Raw genomic sequence first — 19,002 nt, 5'->3', positions numbered from 1 at the left:
TTAATAGTACTGTGTCCTCTTATTGTGTGGATTAATATCTTTTGACTACTAAAGTCATTAGTAGTTGCATTATATATACAGAAAAGAAATATAGATGCTATCTCAACACTTGTTCTATATATACACATTGCACTATATATACAGAAAAGAAATATAGATGCTATCTCAACACTTGTTCTCTGGCCCTTCGATAGTTCATATCTTTTAGGATGATTAGCCAGTCATGAATTTATAAATTGTACTCTCTTACTTTGAGTCTAATATATAATTTTTTGTCTATAATGTTACTCAATTAAACTATAATTGAGTATATAGTCACTCAGTAAAATGTTACTATAACACTATAATGTTACTCAATAAAATTATCTGTTGCTAGAGAAATGCAGTGACTTAAAATCCTTAGAATGTGTCATTGATGTGTATAAATGTTTTAAAAAACTGAATGTTCTTGCTCTAAAATAGATTACCAAAGGATAAACCTCTCTTGGTAGAAGGAGTTTAACTGTATCAAAATAGGATTTTTGTTTTATGATGATACCATAAACATATGTAAATAAAACTAAGTGTAGCATTTAATAATAACCTTGGCTGTTTTCTAACTATGTATAATCAATAAAGTCAACATTTCTTTCCTTATAAGATGGGAGCATGTTTTTCCAAAGTTTTTGACGGCTGCCCTTTGAAAATTAATTGTGCAACTTCCTGGATACATCCTGAAACAAAAGGTAAAATTTATGATCTACATTTTTTTTTTAAAGATTGATTTATTGATTGATTTATTGATTTATACATACATACATACAAGCACTGGGCACAGTCAGAAGTGCGGGAGGGTGAGAGAATTCACCAGAGCCAGAGCGGGGAGCAGAGCAGGCAGAAGGACCAAAGTACACTGCTGAGGGGAGCAGCGGGCAGCAGGAGAGGTCTGCGCGCCATGTGGGACCCTCCTCTGGTGGCCGGGGAGCAGCCGGGGATCGAACCAGCGCTGCAGAGGCTGCGGGCAGCTTCGCAACCCAGCGCTCAACCGCTGCGACACCGAGAAGGCCCTGATCTACATTTTTTAATCTACATTTTCAATAAAATATTTATTGTGAGAAAGAATCTTTACGACTTTAGAGATAAATAGCATAGGTACCTGCAATAAGCTAAATAGGTAGTCTAAAGACAATACTGGGACAACTGATAATAATCTCAGTAAGTTAAGAAACTCCTATATATAGAACCTTCTTTGTTTCTATTTTTCCCCATTATTTAACTATTCTTTATCTATATGTGTACTTTTTCCTAAATCACTTGAAAGTGAGTTGGAAAGATGCTCTCTCCCTCCTATACTTCAGTTTATATTTCTTAGAAAGAAGAGCCTTCTCTTATATAACCACAGTACACTATAAAGATCAGGAACTTTATCACTGGTATAATATTTTGTAATCCATAGTTCCATATTTAAATTTTATTAATTTCAGGCCTCCTTGGTGGTGCAGTGGGTAGAGCGCAGCACTGTGAAGCTGTCCGCAGCCTCTGCAGTGCTGGTTCGATTCCTAGCCAGCCAGGGAGATTCCCACATGGTGCAGCAGACCTCTCCTATTGTGCCCGCTGCTCCCCTAAATAGTGTATTTCGGTTCTTCTGCCTGTTCTGCTCCTTGCTCTGTCTCAGGTGAATTCTCTCACCCTCCTGCACCTCTGACCTATACCCCAGTGCTTGTATAAATAAATAAATCTTTTAAAAATAAATAAATTTTATTAATTTCCTCTGTAATGTCCTGAATCATCTCCCCCCTTCCATTTTCCTCCATTCCAACATTCAATTCAGAATCACATGTTGCATTTACTTAACATTTATTTTTCTTTAGTCTGGAACAGTTCCTTAACCTTTCTTTGGCTCTCTTGATCTTGATGCTTTTATGGCTACTCATTTTGTAGAATGTCCGTTAATTTGGATCTTGTCTCATGAATCCTCATGTGAAAATATCAATTCTATTGTGTTCTTCTCAGTGCATAATGTCAGGTTACGAACAATAATCAGTTTGTTCAAATGCTAATGATGTTAACACTTACCAGCTGGTTGAGGTGGTGTTCACTGGCTTTGTCCACTATCAAGTTACTATATTTCCCTTTCTAATTAATAATCAGTATTTCGTGTAGAAATGTATTGAGGCTATATAAGTATCTTCTTACTCATCTTACTTTTACCACCTAATTTTAACATCCATTGACAACCCATTGGCAACCATTGACATCTGTTGACAGTTCCCCTTTTTTCCCATTTATTCATTTATATAATTATCAGTTTGAATTTATAATTTTTTTATTCAGTGAAATATGACCTATTATTTTTTAAATTTTTTATTATATATTTTTATATATATTTTACATTATCTTCCTTTTTGTACAATGCATGCTTTCTCCTCTCAGATGTAGTCACCATAAAATTCCCACCACCAATTCACCCATGCACTGTCACCCTAGTCTTTGATTAATAGTTGCCTATTAATTTTGTTTTTTAATTTATTATAAATATTTTTTTTCCTGATCCCTTTCTTGGTTCCCCTCTATTCCTCCGTAAGTGAAACCATGCTATATTTTTCTTTTTCTTTCTGGCTTATTTCACTAAGCATAATCGCTTCCATTTACGTTGCTGCAAGTGACATGAGTTTATCTTTTTTGATTGCTGAATAGTATTCCATTGTGTATATATTCCACATCTTGATACAGTCATCTGTTTTTCGGCATTTAGTTTGTTTCCATATCTTACCTATTGTAAATAGTGCTGCAGTAAACATTGGGGTGCAGGTATCTTTTTGAATTAATGTTTTTGTACCCTGTGGGTAGATTCCTAGGTGTGGAATTGTTGGGTATGACCTATTATTAATTATTTACTTTAGCACTTACATTTTCCCAGAATTTTTAAGCATTGGAGGCTTCTGATTGATATATCCTCCTTAGTTTTTGAGCATTTCCATAGTTTCTTGCACAGCAAAATTGCAAGGCTCATCTTATACTTTCCATGTACCAGAATTGGAATCAGTCTCTCCAAGAGGTCCTGGTTCTTTTTAATGGAAAATGGTATTTAGAAACCAAGATCTAGATACTAAGTGTGCTTATTATTTCTGGTGTATTATGGATTATAATTTCTATTTAATTCAGTTTCCTTGTTCAAAGATTATTTGATATGTTTTGCAAAAATAGCTTAAATTAAAAAAATTTAAGATATGAAAATTATGTTCAAAGGAAGGATTATATAGTAAGATAAATGCCAGAGTAAACGTATTTGCTCTTAAAAATAACACTTGGGGAAAGATAAAGAAAGTGGCATGAATTTTAGAAAATAATTTTTCTTAGAATGGATGGATGACTATTTAAATCATAATACCAATAAAAAGAGCCATTATTTTTGTGAATGGTTTCAGAAAAATGATAGTAAATTCTCGTGATTTATCTCAATTATTCTAGATCAATACATTATTTTTGGAACTGAAGATGGTATTTATACTTTGAATCTCAATGAGCTACATGAGGCAACAATGGAACAGGTAATTGGGTGTTTTACCCAAGAACTTAGTTTAGGTAAATTGAATAAAATAAATACCTTAATTTTAAATTAACTTATAGGGTTCATTTTTATAATTTATATAAAAGGGTAAGATTGTAGTTTTTACATGTTCATAATGAAAACTTTTTGTAATTTAATGATAAAAATTAATGATAAAAATTAATGATAATTTTTATACTGCTTCAGACTTGGAATTTAGAGGTTAATTGGTAAAAGAATAAAATTGGAGAATTTTAATTATCTTTTTTTTCTTTAGCTGTTTCCACGGAAATGTACTTGGCTCTATGTTATCAATAATACTTTAATGTCATTATCAGGTAAGTATATGATGAAAATTAGATGAAAAATCATAGACAAGCAGAGAAATGTAATTTTTATATACATTATTTTTAGAAGTTGTTACCAATGTAGAATGAAAAGAAATTTTAACAAGGGCCCTTTCTTCAGTTAATATAGCACTTCCCAAACCAGTCTAGCATCTAAATACCTGAGTAAATACACAGTAATTACCAATCTGAAGCCATCCCCTTCCACTCAGACTCCTTTACCATCACTGTCATCTTCCTGTCTTCCATTGAGAATTAACAGTTGAAGGGAAAAATCAGGATTGAGCTGCTTCCTTTCTCTGTGATCTTGAGCTGGTCACTTTCCCTTTCTCAAGCTCAGTTTTCCTTTTGTAAAATTAGGATGATGTTAAGAATAACAGCCTCACAAGGTTGTTGTGAGTTGAGACGATATCCAGAGTACTTATTGAACTGAAGACTTATATAGCTCTTTCTTGGTGGAATTCATGTTATCCTGGACCACATGCTAGCAATTGTGGACTGATGTTTTGAGATCTTATAAACAAGTAGGTTCTGCAGTAATCTATTCTAATTTTTGTGTGTGTGTTTTTCAGTTGTTGTTAAGGGTAGGTGGGTGGTGTTTTAGACTTTTTTTCTTTTTCAATTCTTACCTAGAAAACATATTTTCCTACATTTTTTATTTACGTGACTAGAGATTTGCTACTTGCTTTCCTTCTGATAATCGTAGAGTACAGATAATTATTTCTCTGTCTCTCAATCCTAATGCAGAGAACTACCAAAATTGCACTCATCCCTTCATCCACTTTGAGTTTTAAATTATTATGGTATTTCTTAATATTTCTTCAAGTCTTTGTTTGATACTCTCTTGGGTTCTTTATGTCATTAGATATGTGAAGATTATTTCCTGGCACAGTATTTACTATATTGTCAGACTTTCTACTATTAAATGTACCTTCCAGCTACTTAAGATTTAAAGCATTAGTGCTGACATACATACTTACTTACTAGTAGGTCATTATGAATTGTAGCCTAATTCAAGAAATGTCAGTTCTGTCATTTTAGCTGTATGTATATAACTTGAACTCTTTAATTAACCATTGCCTAATAGATACTCTTTAGGAATTTGTATGTTTGAGCTGACAACAGTTTTTACAAAGAACATATTATTTGATTTTGTGTAAATGGCTTCTAAAAAACCAGAATCTTCAAAAGAGTACTAAATCTCATTTTTTTCTTTAATAAAATGCTAATATATAATAAAATAAGCTTAAACCCAGTTAGTTTAACAATTCAAAGTTATATATATAAAGTCAGTTTCCTCTAGCTCTCTTACTGCTTTCCTTGCTACTCATACTTAGAAATACATCACTACTCATATTTAGAAATATGCTTGAAAACCACACAGGGAACATCTTACATATTTATAAAATAACTGGGAAAAGGAAGCCTGTAAACTAGTTCTTTCTATAATCTAGTTAAAGTGACCCATGGAACTGAATGAAGGGAGATAGCAGAGCTGAATAAGAGAGAACTTTCTACCTAAGGGTCTGCTTTTGTGTGCATGTGCACACATACATGCACACATGTGTTTAGCTACTTCCCTAGCTAGCTGTGTATAGAGTGGAAATGGAAAGAGGAAGGGCAATAGAGTGTTAGGCAGAATATTTGTATTCTTAGGAAATATAGAGAATTTTGCTGAGAGTAAGAATACATATATACATATGTTTTCTAATAGGAAAAAAAGTTACTGTTTCGTTGTTTTGTTACATTACCATATAATGTACAATAAGGAATCCAAAGAAGATGTTTGCCCTATCTCCCCCTGCTTAATATAGCTATTTCTGATTATATGGAAATTGTTTCCCTATTATACTTATATTATAGCTTATATTAGTTTGCTTTACTTAGTATTTCAATCTGTTAACCTGCTTAAGACTTCTTTCACTATTAGTTTTAATCCAAGGTAATTTAACAAGCTATTAATAAATAGGTCTGTACCAGAAATATAATCACATGTGCATCATTGTCACTCAATCCATGTTTAACAGCCTTTTCCTTCTGTGCTGATGACATTAAAATTTACATGTATTCTGCCCAGATAACCTGTGAGTCAGAATATACCCAATTTGTGTATTAGGATACACTACCTACTTTCTAAATATCATTTTTCCTGTTGTATTTCAAAATAGTATTAACTTGTTTTGTTTGTTTTGTGTGTATGTTCTATTTTACTTGGCTTTTTGAACATCTGGACTCCTCATTTTAGAAGGTAACTATGTTTTCTTTTGCTTAAAATATGTATTTCTTTGCTATAAATGGTTCTAATAAAAGTAACATGTTTCTCTTTTATAGGAAAAACCTTTCAGCTCTACTCTCATAATCTTATAGCTTTGTTTGAACAAGCCAAAAAGCCAGGATTAGCGGCCCATATTCAAACTCACAGGTTCCCAGACCGCATACTACCAAGGTACAAAACATTTTTACGGTACTAGAATTGGAATTAGTATCTCTTTGTAACATAACTAGTATTCCTTGCTCACTAGAAACTCCCTTAGTCTTAATTTCAAATGGCAGTTTACTCTATAAAGTATATATCATCTGAAATGATAAAGTCGAATGTTTCATTTACTTGAGAATCTTTAAAATACAGATTCCCAGACTCTGCCTCAGTCCTATAAAATCAGGTAGTTTGGGGTCTGAGTCCAAGATAGTTTTCTTTTAAGCTCCTTAACTGGTTCTTATGCGGCTGTTTGGGAACCACTACAGTAAAGTACATTTATATTTTCCTGTGTTTTCAGAAAGTTCGCTTTAACAACAAAGATTCCTGATACAAAAGGCTGCCACAAATGTTGCATAGGTAAGTAAATGGTTTTTCTCAAACTGGATGATTAGGACTTTTAACAACTTTAAAATTATCTGAAGAGTCTTATAGAATCAAATAGGAAGGAAAGTAGGCTTTCTTTATTTACTTATGTATTTATTTGTTTGTTTTTAATTGAGGTAATATTTGGATACCCACATCAGGTATTAACCACCCTAGTGCACCCACCACCAAATCACTCATAGTCCACCACCACAGTCCATTGTGCTTCCTTCCTTCTTTGTTCTTACCCAGCCGTCACCCCCTCCCCACCTTGGTACAGAAGCTCCCAAGGGCTACTTTTTAAGCTTGTCTTTATTTGGCTCTTAGTTTAGTTACTTTATATCCCACATATTAGTGGCACCATCTGGTATTATTTTTTAATGAGAAGCTAAGGAACTGTTGTAGTAGAATGTCATAGAAAGGGACATGACATAAAAATTCATGGAGATAACAGCCTTAATTTTCTGAGCTTAGTAGTCCTAGAGTTTTTAAACCATAGATAAAGGCTTATTTCTGCTAATATCCTTTCATTTATTTAGCATTCATTTATATATTAGAGGTAATACTTAGTGCTTTATGAATATTAATATTGCAGAAGTTTAGCCAATTGTGATGTTAGAGGAAAAAGTTCACAAAAGATCACTCTCATTTCTGATGAGAGAGAGAGAAAGAGAGAGAGAGAGACACACAGAGAGACAGAGAGAGAAATCAGCCAGGGGAAGAAGTACAAAGGGCAGAGTCCAAGAAACTGAACTTCTGTTATCTTCCCTCATGCAGTAATGGACAGAGTTACTTTTCTGACAGTGATGTATGACAGTACGCACAGAGCCTTGCCATCTAGGGATGCTTACTCCAACCTCAGAATCTATTGTTTTTATTAAAACTTCATCATATGGGCATTATTGTCCACATGCCTGATTCTAGTGTCACTGCATGCCCCAAAGTCCTTATCCTAAATCATATTGTTGGTTTTTCTGACATGATTATTCCCCAACCTAAGACTGTCCAGTGTTACGGGGAAAAATAGAAAAGTCTATCCAGTGTTGCCAGCCCACTTTCTAAATCATGTTGTTATACTATCTAGTGACTCAAGGCTACAGGCAAAGACACTCATGTCCGTCTCATTCCTGGGACTTTGAGATTACCTCCCAGAAGAGAAGACAAAGTCAAGGCCTCTTGGGCAAGCTTAAATGCTGTACCACATATTTACCTTATTCCACTTCATTATCCTCATTATCCGACATAATATTTGTTATGTCATTAATAGGAATCAGTGTCTGGGATCAGACATGGTCCATGACTTCAGATCCTGGGCTCCCAACTTCCTTTTTATTCTTTTTTGTTTAATCAGTAAGTTTAACATTGATCTTCATGCTACATAGTTCTATAATATGCTTTCTAGTTATAAGCAAATTTGGTAAACTTTTTTCTAGAGACCATCAGGTCCGTGTTCGGTATCAGATTCCCAACATCTGTCTCAAGAAAGGTGCAGAAGTATAAATGTAAACTCATAAATATAATAAGAAAGAATTTGCTGCAAATAACCACTCTTAAAATCAACATATTGTTGATGGGAGTCAAATTGGAGAAACAGAAAGATCAACATGACTTTTTACAAATTTGAATCAAGAAGTTACATATTCAGTAAGATGTAAAATACTGGGCCTCCCCGGTGGCGCAGCGGTTGAGCGCTGGGTTGCGAAGCTGCCCGCAGCCTCTGCGGCGCCGGTTCGATCCCCGGCTGCTCCCCGGCCACTGGAGGATGGTCCCACATGGCGCGCAGACCTCTCCTGCCGCCCGCTGCTCCCCTCAGCAGTGTACTTCGGTCCTTCTGCCTGCTCTGCTCCCTGCTCTGGCTCTGGTGAATTCTCTCACCCTCCCGCACTTCTGACTGTACCCAGTGCATGTATAAACAAAATGAACAAACAAATAAATAAAATAAAAATAAAACATGCCTCTATAAAAAAAAAAAAAGATGTAAAATACTGATAGTTATTTTCATCTTGTCTTAAGTAGATAGCTGCATACTATACCAGAAATGGAATCTTAGTTTCATTTGCCTCCCAGGCCTTCTTATCAAATTCACTCTTCTTTTAACTTAAGAAGCAGCTCTTTAGGTTGCATACTAAGTTAGGCGTTTTCGGTGCTTTAAAATACTGTTCTTGCAAAAAGTTCCTATGTTTAAGAATGTTGTATATTAAAGATATGTAGGAGTAAATGTATATAATTTAAAATTAAAATAAGAAAGTTAAAGGGAAACGGTAACAAAACCAAAAGAAGACATTATTTTTCTTTACTTCCTACCCACTCAGTCATTCTAGTGAACAGAAATAGTTTTCCTTTACAAGCTAAATAATCACTTCAGATAGTTTCTACTTCCATCCATATTTTGGTATCAATGGCAGGCCACATTTCTTTGTTTTTTTTCCCCTCATGTCAACACTGTCTTTATAAAGAAAGCTGAGTTAGCTTTTAGATGAATATTGCTCAGTTTGCTTTCAACTAAATCAGTGATGTTTTCATATAAGGTATTCAATGTTTTGGATGTGTCTGTTTGGATTCTTTCCAGTCAGAAATCCTTACACAGGACACAAATACCTCTGTGGAGCTTTACAGTCTGGAATTGTTTTACTTCAGTGGTATGAGCCAATGCAGAAATTCATGCTGATAAAGGTGTGTATCTGTTTTCATTTTTCTTCTTTAGAAAACACTACTGTATAACTGAAACTGAAGTGTAAGATCGCATTACTACTATCTAGGGTCAGCATATTTATAGTTTTATATATAGGTATTTATTTGGTTTAAAGGTTTTTGTGTTCTAGAGATCTCCTCTTTAACTTAGTTAATAAACTTCCAGAAGGATCACAGCCATAAAGATTAACATGGCCAATTCTCTAAAACATATTTTTATAGAATACTCATTTGTTTTATGATCATCCTTTTTTTTAGGCATACAAGAACTGGGGTGTAGGCCAAAGGTGGGGGGCAGGTAAGAGGATTCACCAGGGACAGAGTGGGGAGCAGAACAAGCAGATCTACTGAAATCCACTGCTGAGAGAAGCAGTGGGCAAGGCAGGAAAGGTCTTCTGCCTGGATGGGAGTCAAATTGGAGAAACAGAAAGATCAACATGAGTTTTTATAAATTTGAATCAAGAAGTTACATATTCAGTAAGATGTAAAATACTGATAGTTATTTTCATCTTGTCTTAAGTAGATAGCTGCATACTATACCAGAAATGGAATCCTAGTTTCATTTGCCTCCCAGGCCTTCTTATCAAATTCACTCTTCTTTTAACTTAAGAAGCAGCTCTTTAAGTTGCATACTAATTTAGGTGTTTTTGGTGCTTTAAAATACTGTTCTTGCAAAAAGTTTCCGAAAAGCTGACCACGTGGGTCAGCTCCCTGGCCAGAAATCTGACTTGTGCTGCAGTGGCTGCTAATAGCTTCATAGTGCTGAGATTTAATCCCTTGCGCCACCAGGGAGGCCCTGTTTTATGATCATCTTAGAGGTAGTCCTTTTCTAGGATTAGCTCAATCAAGAAAATAAGAGCCTTTCTGTTGATTTTATTCATCAGTATGAAAGGGAAAAAAAAACTATTAATGGGGAAATTGTTTCTAAATTAAACGTTTGTTGTTTATTTATTGCAGCACTTTGATTTTCCTTTACCAAGTCCTTTGAATGTTTTTGAGATGCTGGTAATACCAGAACAGGAATACCCTATGGTCTGTGTAGCTATTAGCAAGGGCACTGAATCAAACCAGGTAGTTCAGTTTGAGACAATCAATTTGAACTCTGCATCTTCATGGTTTACAGAAATCGGTGCAGGTAAGAGTTTTCTACCTTATGTTTAAATATTGATGCTTTTGTATATAAAAGAAGCAGGATAGGTTCAACCTGTATGGGCTCTTTTAATTAAAGATTCAGACATGGAGGATCATGTGTTTATAGTTTATGTCTATTTGCCTGAGACATTTTATTTTATCAAAGAAAATTTTAATGATTCCAATCTCCTAAATCTAAAGGTGTTAGTTATTACCAGTTTATCTTTGTATTTACCAAATAAGCTTTCCAAGAAGCTTTCCAAATTTTATCAGCTTCTTAAAGAGATAATGCCTTTTTCTTCTGTCAGTTTTTTCCCTCACACTTACTAGAATCATTGCATTCAAGTACTTTTCAGACTTTAATAGAATCTTCTTAGGTGTGGCCTCTGAGCTCCACCATTTAAAGATACAGGGAAATATTTAGGACTTTTAAGAATGGTTTATTAGCCTAGGATTTTACCAAGCATGTCTCAGTGTTCTTAAAAGATTAGGAAGTTTATGATTTAAAATTGGAAAAAAAATCAATCACTCATTTTATAAATCTACATAATATGCAAAATGAATTGGTCTTTACTTAACCAGTTTATTATTTGTTGCACTAGTGTATTTTTGATCATTTGTAACCTCAGGTTTGCAAACCGTTTTTACATATGAAGTAAAAAATAAAAGCAAACTTTAGTTATGCCTGTTTTGTTACTGACCACTGTTGTATTCTTTATCACTTTGTAAAGAAGTCTGTTACAAGTATTATAAGTTTGATGGTTCTTGTTATATATGTCTTTGACTTTTGATCATTTATAGGCAAAATTATAAAGAAGTCTTTGTATAACCCAGCTATTTAAGTTGATGTAGAGCCCACACTAGTGCCACTTTAGAATAAGTATGAATCATTGGTGTCCTGGTAAATATTTAACAAATTGTCCTTGTAGTTTGGGAAAGCCTAATTTATAGCAGTTGGCTATTTCTATGGTATAAATGCTCCTGTCATGACCAATTTCAAAGTATGCCTTCTGGCTCATAAAATTCTTGAAATTGTAACAACCTGGTATAAACCAAATCCTGGACTAGGATCACTCTGTTTATGGGTCAAGTCATAATTTCTGGTAGAATGAAATAGGAATTCCAATAGAATAAATTATCCCCCTGCACTTGCCTTTCTGTTTAACTTACTGTTAAATGCTTTTGGATGCATGACCTCTTACTTTAGCTAACAGAAAGCTGCAAATAACATTGTTCATTAGGAAAACTATGCAGCCCATAGAGAAACATGTTCCTATTATGTAGCTGTTCCTTACAAGAAGGATTATAGATCAGTTTATTTAAAAACCAAAATCGAAGCTGCATGCAGCCTCTGCAGCGCTGGTTCGATCCCCAGCCACGGAGTGAGGGTCCCACATGGCGCGCAGACCTCTCCTGCCGCTCGCTGCTCCCCTCAGCAGTCAGTGTACCTCGTCAGTCTGCCTGCTCTGCTCTCCGCTCTGGCTCTGGTGAATTCTCTCACCCTCCCGTGCTTCTGACTGTACCCAATGCTTGTATAAATAATTAAATAAATCTTTTTTTTTTTAATCATTTTTTTAAAAGATTTATTTATGCAAGCACTGGGGTACAAGCCAGAGGTGCAGGAGGGTGAGAGAACTCACCAGACACAGAGCAGGGAGCCAAACAGGCAAAAGGACTGAAATACACTGCTAAGGGGAGCAGCAGGCATGACAGGAGAGGTCTGCTGTGCCATGTAGGAATCTCCCTGGCTGGCCGGGAATTGAACCAGCACTGCAGAGGCTATGGACAGCTTCACAGTGCTGTGCTCAACCCACTGCACCACCAGGGAGGCCTAAAACCAAGATCATTTTTGGCAAACAACTCTATCTTTTTTTTTTAATGGTTATGATATAATTATAGTATAGATCTAGCCATTTCATACAATTATTGATCACGTGTTTGCAGTTATCTTCTGTATGATATATTAGGAAGTGTATTATCTATGCTAAAATAAAGGTAGAACAAAAATTACTTCTTGAAGAGGATTGGGGCTCTGCCCGAGGGTAATCATTCCAATCACCCTCAGCAGAGGTTCTCTTTGTTGGGGTTCCCCATTCTCACAAATGATGCTTAGTTCACCCACGAATGTGTTTATTGTTGAACCTAAGGCCATGTCTTGAATTGGCAACAGTTGTAACAGTTAAAATGAGCCCCCAATTCCAGGACTTTCTTAATCTTGGTCTGATTTATTATTGCAATATCCTGATCTCCTACAGTGGTACTTGGCATATTTTCATCACTAAATAAATATTTGTTGACTAAATGCACGGTTATAGATTAACTGAGGAAAAACTATTTTTTGAGTGTTGCTTGATGGACTGTTTATCACTTCTGTAGATATGGATTCTTCACAATGTATGGCCTTGGGAAGGTCATGCAACCCCGAAATAAGACACAGCTTACCCTTGAGAAGTGTAGGGGTTAGTGGTGCCAGCCCTGTGCAATTAACAGTTCACTGACTCGCCCCAGATTTAACTAATAATAGCCTACTACTGTTGACCTGTAGAATTACTGATAACATAAGTTCAGTTAACACTTATTTTGCATGTTATATGTATCAAATATTACATTTTACAGTAAAGTAAGCTAAAGGAAAGAAAATGTAATCAAGAAAATCATAAGAAAAATACATTTATGGTACTGTACCATATTTATAGAAACCATTAGTACATGACATCTTTTTACAAGAAACTCCATATGTGCATGGACTCATGCTTTTCAAAACAGTGTTCATGAGGGCTAGCTGTATAAAAAATTTTGTGTTAATGTTCAGATGTGCAGTTTTTTAGGGGAGAATTCATCCCCAGGAAATGTAGTTAAGAATGACCATTTATAAGGATGTCCTAACATGTTAAAAGCAGCAGCCCTGTAAATATCAACAAAATGATGAAAGATGTTTTTAACAATATTGTTCATTATGTTATTCTGTGTCCTCTTAATAAAGGAACTCCCACCCCAATACCAGTAAAATTTCTCCCTATGTGGTTTCTTTAAACCTTTGACTTTTTCTGAATTACTGGCTTATTTTTAATCTCAGGGATGCTGTGATTCACCTAACTATTCTTGTTTCTGTCTTATTGTTGACTACTGTAAAGTACAGAGCAAAATCTGGTTGTTGTATAGCATACATCTTAACTTCCTCCCCCCTCCCCAAATATTTACCTTTTGCTTCATTTTATTTTTGTAACTCACCTTTCTAGAACTAGCTGAGATATTAACTAAATGTAATATTTAACAACTCATTAAACATGCTAAGAACTTTTATTTGCTCTCCTAAATTGACCAACATACATATTTTGGAGATATCATTACAAATTAAAATTTTTATGATTAATTTGAATGATTAGTTTTAAATCACAGTAAAAGTCTGAACATGTCTTTCTAATCTCTCGTTTTTTAAAACACGTTGTATAACTGTAACCTTTTTTTCCCTCCTAAGGCAGCCAACAGTTAGATTCCATTCATGTAACGCAGTTGGAGAGAGATACCGTTTTAGTGTGTTTAGATAGTAAGTACTATTTTCAAGTTTATTCTATATACAGTACTTAATATAACAGATCTTCTTGTGGAATTAATTTTATTAAACTAATTCAAGATCTTCGTTTTTCCATCTTAAGTGAGCTTATGTTTTATTTGAAGAAAAATCTGAATTGTCTTCTGTCGATACATTCATTATGATTTTTTGCTTTATTTTGTTTGCCTACTTGGAAATAAGATATCAAACAATCTGCCATAACATTGGGGTAATATTGTATAAAAGCATTCTATATAAGATTATGCTGAGAAATTTTGCATACCCCATAATTAATTTAAAAAATAGAAGAATATAGTAATATGACTTATAGTCATATAACATGAACTTTTGGAATCATATCAGAGTGAGATTCTAATGTACTTAAAATTCAATGTCTTCACCTGCTAGTTGTGATTCTTTTGGTGTAGGGACAGTGGTGTTATTGGCAGAAGTATATTGTACTATAAGTACTAGAGAGGCTAAAAAAAACTTTTTAATAGCAGATCTAATTTCAGTTTTCCAAACAAAGCATACTGATTCTTAAAACCCACTTTATTTTATGCTCTGATTCCTTCAAGGTAAAAATCACCCAGACTAGGGATTATATTGGAAACTTTACTATATCCATTCCAGTATTTTTTAAATTACTGGACCTTCCATAGATGTCCAGGGTTATTTCAAAAATTGTTCTACTATGAATTTTGTCAATGTGTCTGTCCTAACTTTTATTGTCTGAAGGGTTTCATAGTGGAAATACCTTATAGGAGCATAAAGATAATATATATATTATAGATAAGTAAAACAACCCCTGCCCCATGTTTCATTTGCCCAGCATTCTTTTTTTTTTTTTTTTAAAGATTTGTTTTTATTTATACAAGAGCTGGGGTACAGGCCAGAGTCATGGGAGGGTGAGAGGATTCACCAGAGACAGAGCAGGGAGCAGAACAGGCAGACAGACCAAAAGCACTGCTGAGAGGAGCAGCAGGCGAGGCAGGAGAGGTCTGCCTCACCATGTGGGATTCTCCCTGGCCGGCTGGGAATCGAACCAGCACTGCAGAGGCTGAGGACAGCTTCACAGAGCCACGTTTAACCCGCTGCACCACTGGGGAGGCCCCCATTCTTTTTTCTTAAAGATGTAACCCCTCCTTTTTTTTTTCTGATTGAAATAACATTGCATTATAACATGTGTTTCAGGTCTGCGTTACTAAAAATCAACATACATACACACACGTGTGTGTGTGTGTGTGTATATATTATTAAGTTCACCACTAAAAGTTAAGTCCTATCATGCACCATTCAATGATTCCTTATACCTGATTTACACACCCTAATTTCCCCCTTCCTTTTTTGGTAACTGCTTATTGATCTTTTCATCTAGAAGTTTATTTTTGTTTTATTTACTTCATCTGTTTGTTTGACTTATACTACATGTGAGTGAAATCATATGGTGTTTGTCTTTCTCCATCTGACTTATTACATCAACACTTCTTTAAGTACTTTTGATTCTTTCAGTACAGATAAAATTGAACTGTTGTTTCAATTATCCTTTTAAGTGAATTTTTGTCTTTTTTTTTAAGAAGTGGGGTACAGGCCAGAGTCGTGGGGTTGGGGGGAAGAAGATTCACCAGAGAGAGCAGGGAGCAGAACAGGCAGAGGATGCACCGAAATACACTGCTGAGAGGAGCAGTGGGCGAGACAGGAGAGGTCTGCCTTGCCATGTGGGTTGCTCCCCAGCCGGCCCTCGGAGACCACAGACAGCCTCACAGCGCTGTGCTCAATCCCCTGTGCCACCAGGGAGGCCCTCCTTTTAAGCGAACTTGATAAATTCTTTTTTTTTCTAAGCAAGTAGAAAGTTCAGTTTTCAGTGTTCAAATTTACAAGTACTAATTATATTTTTAATGACTTTATTAAATATGTAGAACTAAACAAATTAAAATATCTAAAAACCTAAGAAAAAGAAAATTCAATACTGATTCACCAAATAATCAGTAATCAGAATTTGTCACACATCGTGGTAGACATATGAGAAAATAATATGCCAAGACACTATCTTCCAGTTCAGAGTTAAGATAGTGAAATTATAAAACAAATAGATGAAAGAGAAATAGAACTATTCATGAATACTCCCCATCCCAGAGTTTAATTACAAAGAAGTTGCTTCTTGGCAATACTATTTTTTACTCCATTTATTTCTGTAAAATAGTACTCATATACTAAAATTATGAATTACGGCAAAATTTATGCATTTTTAAGGGATAAAAAGCAACTTTTTACTATTTGGGTACCAAGTAGCCACTTTTAAATTAAATGAGAAATGCAGATGTTTAATATATACTATATAAAAATGAAAAGCATAGCAGCATTGCCATTAGGAGGTAATTTTGTAGTTTATTATATAAGACTTTAATGATAGTTTTTTACTGGGCATGCTTGAATAAAAATAGTTGAAACTTTAGTAAGAAGATTTGCTTAATGTCCATTTAAAATACACATGTGAAGTTATATTTATTTTATCAGGTTTGCATTTTTAGTCTTGTCCTTTTTTTTTTTTAAGAATTTGTAAAAATTGTAAATCTACAAGGAAAACTAAAATCAAGTAAGAAGCTGGCCTCTGAGCTAAGTTTTGATTTTCGCATTGAATCTGTAGGTAAGTCCTCCTTTTTTCTCAATGCATTAGAATACTTGTATTTTGTTATTCTGTGCTTTAAATTGTCTAGATACACAGTGTCTCATAGTTTCTGTGATTATAGAAATGTTTAGTCTGTGTTCTTAAATTCATTAGCTATTAACCATACCTGTTAAGTACTTCACACATGACTAGGGCAAAATTTTAGTTTTCAAATTTTTAATTTAGATTTTAATGTAAATATCCACATGTGACTAGTTGCTAATATATTGGACAATGCACCGTCTAGGCTATAATAAATCTCTTGTTTCCTTAATATTTAAAACTTTAAATCATTTAAAAATTTCTATTCACTTTTCCCCTTGCTGCATTAGTGAATTATTCTCCTAATGCTTTCCAAATCATGAAGGTTTTATATGATGTGACTAATGGTGGTAGATTTGCCATGTAAGATCTGACTGATTCATGTTGGTGGTTGTTACTTGTATTTAAATAATTTATAGATAAATAATTTCCCACAGAACTTGGAAACTTGATATGCCATTTTAATTAGCATCCTTGTCAATGAGTATTTTACTCTTTAGTACTCATGAGTACTCCTCACTGGTTTTATGATAAAAATTATTACATTTTATTATGTTTTCATCTAAATTGATTATAATATGACATTAAGTTTTCCCCTGGGTGATCGAACTTGTGAAAACATATCTTGGCTGGATATTTTGAGCGATTTATGATATAATTTTACTATAAATCAATAATACTTAAAAAGATGATAGTTTTTATTTAGGCATTTAAAATATTTTATAATTACATATGTATACTTTTAAAAACATGTTCCTAATTATTTAGAAACTTTTTGATATTTTAATGGTTTCTCAACTGGAGTTTTGCCCTATCACAAAGTATGTTCTTCCCTCTGTGTAAAATCTTAAATAGAAATAATTGACTTTACAATTAGAAAATATGACTTAAGAAACCTTAACTTTCTGTAAATACTAGGACAAAGGAATTTTAGAACCATACATTTTCCTACTATTTTATGTGCTAGATATTGCATGCCAGTGTGCAATATTTAATGTTTCCAGTACAGATTCTGACATATATATCTTTAATTCCTCTTCATTTTAACTGAAACACATTGCTACATCAACATTTTCATATGTGCCAAATGTTTCAGATAACTTACACAAAAGTTTGTTACTCCTAAGCTGCCAGTTCTCCTTGCTAGTGAATCTTGGTATAAATGCACGTAACCTCCTTTACTTCACCTTTTAAAATTAAAACTAGTAAATGGGCTTTTATTTGTCAAATGAATGCAACTCATATGATTTTTTATTGTAAATTCTGTTTTTATTGAGCTGAATTATGTTTCTAGAACATTCTTATATTAGTTTTTTACAGCGTCAATATTACAGTAAGAAATACAATAAGTTTGCTTACTTTCTCCCACCGCCTTTACTGCTGTAGGGCACATAGCTAACTCTCCAACAATCAGAGGAATTTTCTTCCTCATTCTTCCTCTTTCCCTCACTCTGCTTTAATGATTTTAGTCCCCTGCTAGGAAATACCCAGAGACCCTGTGGCCCCCAACATTGGGGACCCTGCCCACTGGTTGTAAATCACTAAGTGATCCTATTTGGGTACCTTGGTGGACCAAGGCCTGTACTTGGGCAGATCAGGAGGAAAAGACAAAGAGATGGAGGAGGCCCAGTGAGATCTGGTTTCCCTCCACAATCTTCAGTCCACCCCAAGGGGGTATAGGAGATATGTGGGAAGCAGGAGGGCCCAAGGCACACCATGTGGTGTCTACACTTTGGGGCCATGGTCATGTCTGAGTCCAAAATCATCATAGGAAGGCAGGGAAGCTTGGCTCAAATCTGTGAACCCCTGTGAGCAGTGGGGCCTGAAAGACTGGCCAGGGGTTACAGAGACCTGTGGGCCACAACTGTGAATCCTGAAAAGGAAGCAATTCCAGATAAGAATTGGCTCACAGATGATAATTGCTCCATGTGCGGTTAAGTTTTGTGGGACAGGTTTATTTCTAAAAATGAATTTTGTAAGTGAGAAAATGTGAACATAAATAAAAGGTGTTTCCTTAATAACTTCTTCTAAATATGTGACAGTACTTAACCACTTTTATACCAAGGAACAATTAAATGCCCTTATGATTTTATTCACCTGAGACAAAAGATACCTTATATGAAAGAGAAATTAATGTGCTGCTATCCAGCTTACCAGATCCTTGAGAACTTACATGACTCTGCCTCAATAAATTATTTA

At 34.6% G+C, this 19,002-nt stretch overlaps 1 protein-coding gene across 1 annotated transcript in view; it reads left to right on the top strand.

Moving 5' to 3' along the window:
* Nucleotides 1-19,002, top strand: part of MAP4K5 (mitogen-activated protein kinase kinase kinase kinase 5) — a 95,336-nt gene that overhangs the window by 70,503 nt on the left and 5,831 nt on the right. Inside the window, exons 21-29 of the mRNA XM_037503300.2 lie at nucleotides 641-725; nucleotides 3,451-3,530; nucleotides 3,807-3,867; nucleotides 6,208-6,322; nucleotides 6,654-6,712; nucleotides 9,288-9,391; nucleotides 10,367-10,544; nucleotides 14,019-14,087; nucleotides 16,648-16,740. Of these exons, the coding sequence (XP_037359197.1) occupies nucleotides 641-725; nucleotides 3,451-3,530; nucleotides 3,807-3,867; nucleotides 6,208-6,322; nucleotides 6,654-6,712; nucleotides 9,288-9,391; nucleotides 10,367-10,544; nucleotides 14,019-14,087; nucleotides 16,648-16,740 (844 nt within the window). The remainder of the gene's footprint in view (nucleotides 1-640; nucleotides 726-3,450; nucleotides 3,531-3,806; nucleotides 3,868-6,207; nucleotides 6,323-6,653; nucleotides 6,713-9,287; nucleotides 9,392-10,366; nucleotides 10,545-14,018; nucleotides 14,088-16,647; nucleotides 16,741-19,002) is intronic.

Source organism: Talpa occidentalis, unplaced genomic scaffold (genome assembly GCF_014898055.3).
Source record: "Talpa occidentalis isolate TD23 unplaced genomic scaffold, MPIMG_talOcc4v2.1 talOcc4.11, whole genome shotgun sequence".
Taxonomy (NCBI): Eukaryota; Metazoa; Chordata; class Mammalia; order Eulipotyphla; family Talpidae; genus Talpa; species Talpa occidentalis.
Note: the sequence above shows the minus strand (reverse complement) of the source record. Positions and strands in the feature narration are given on the sequence as shown.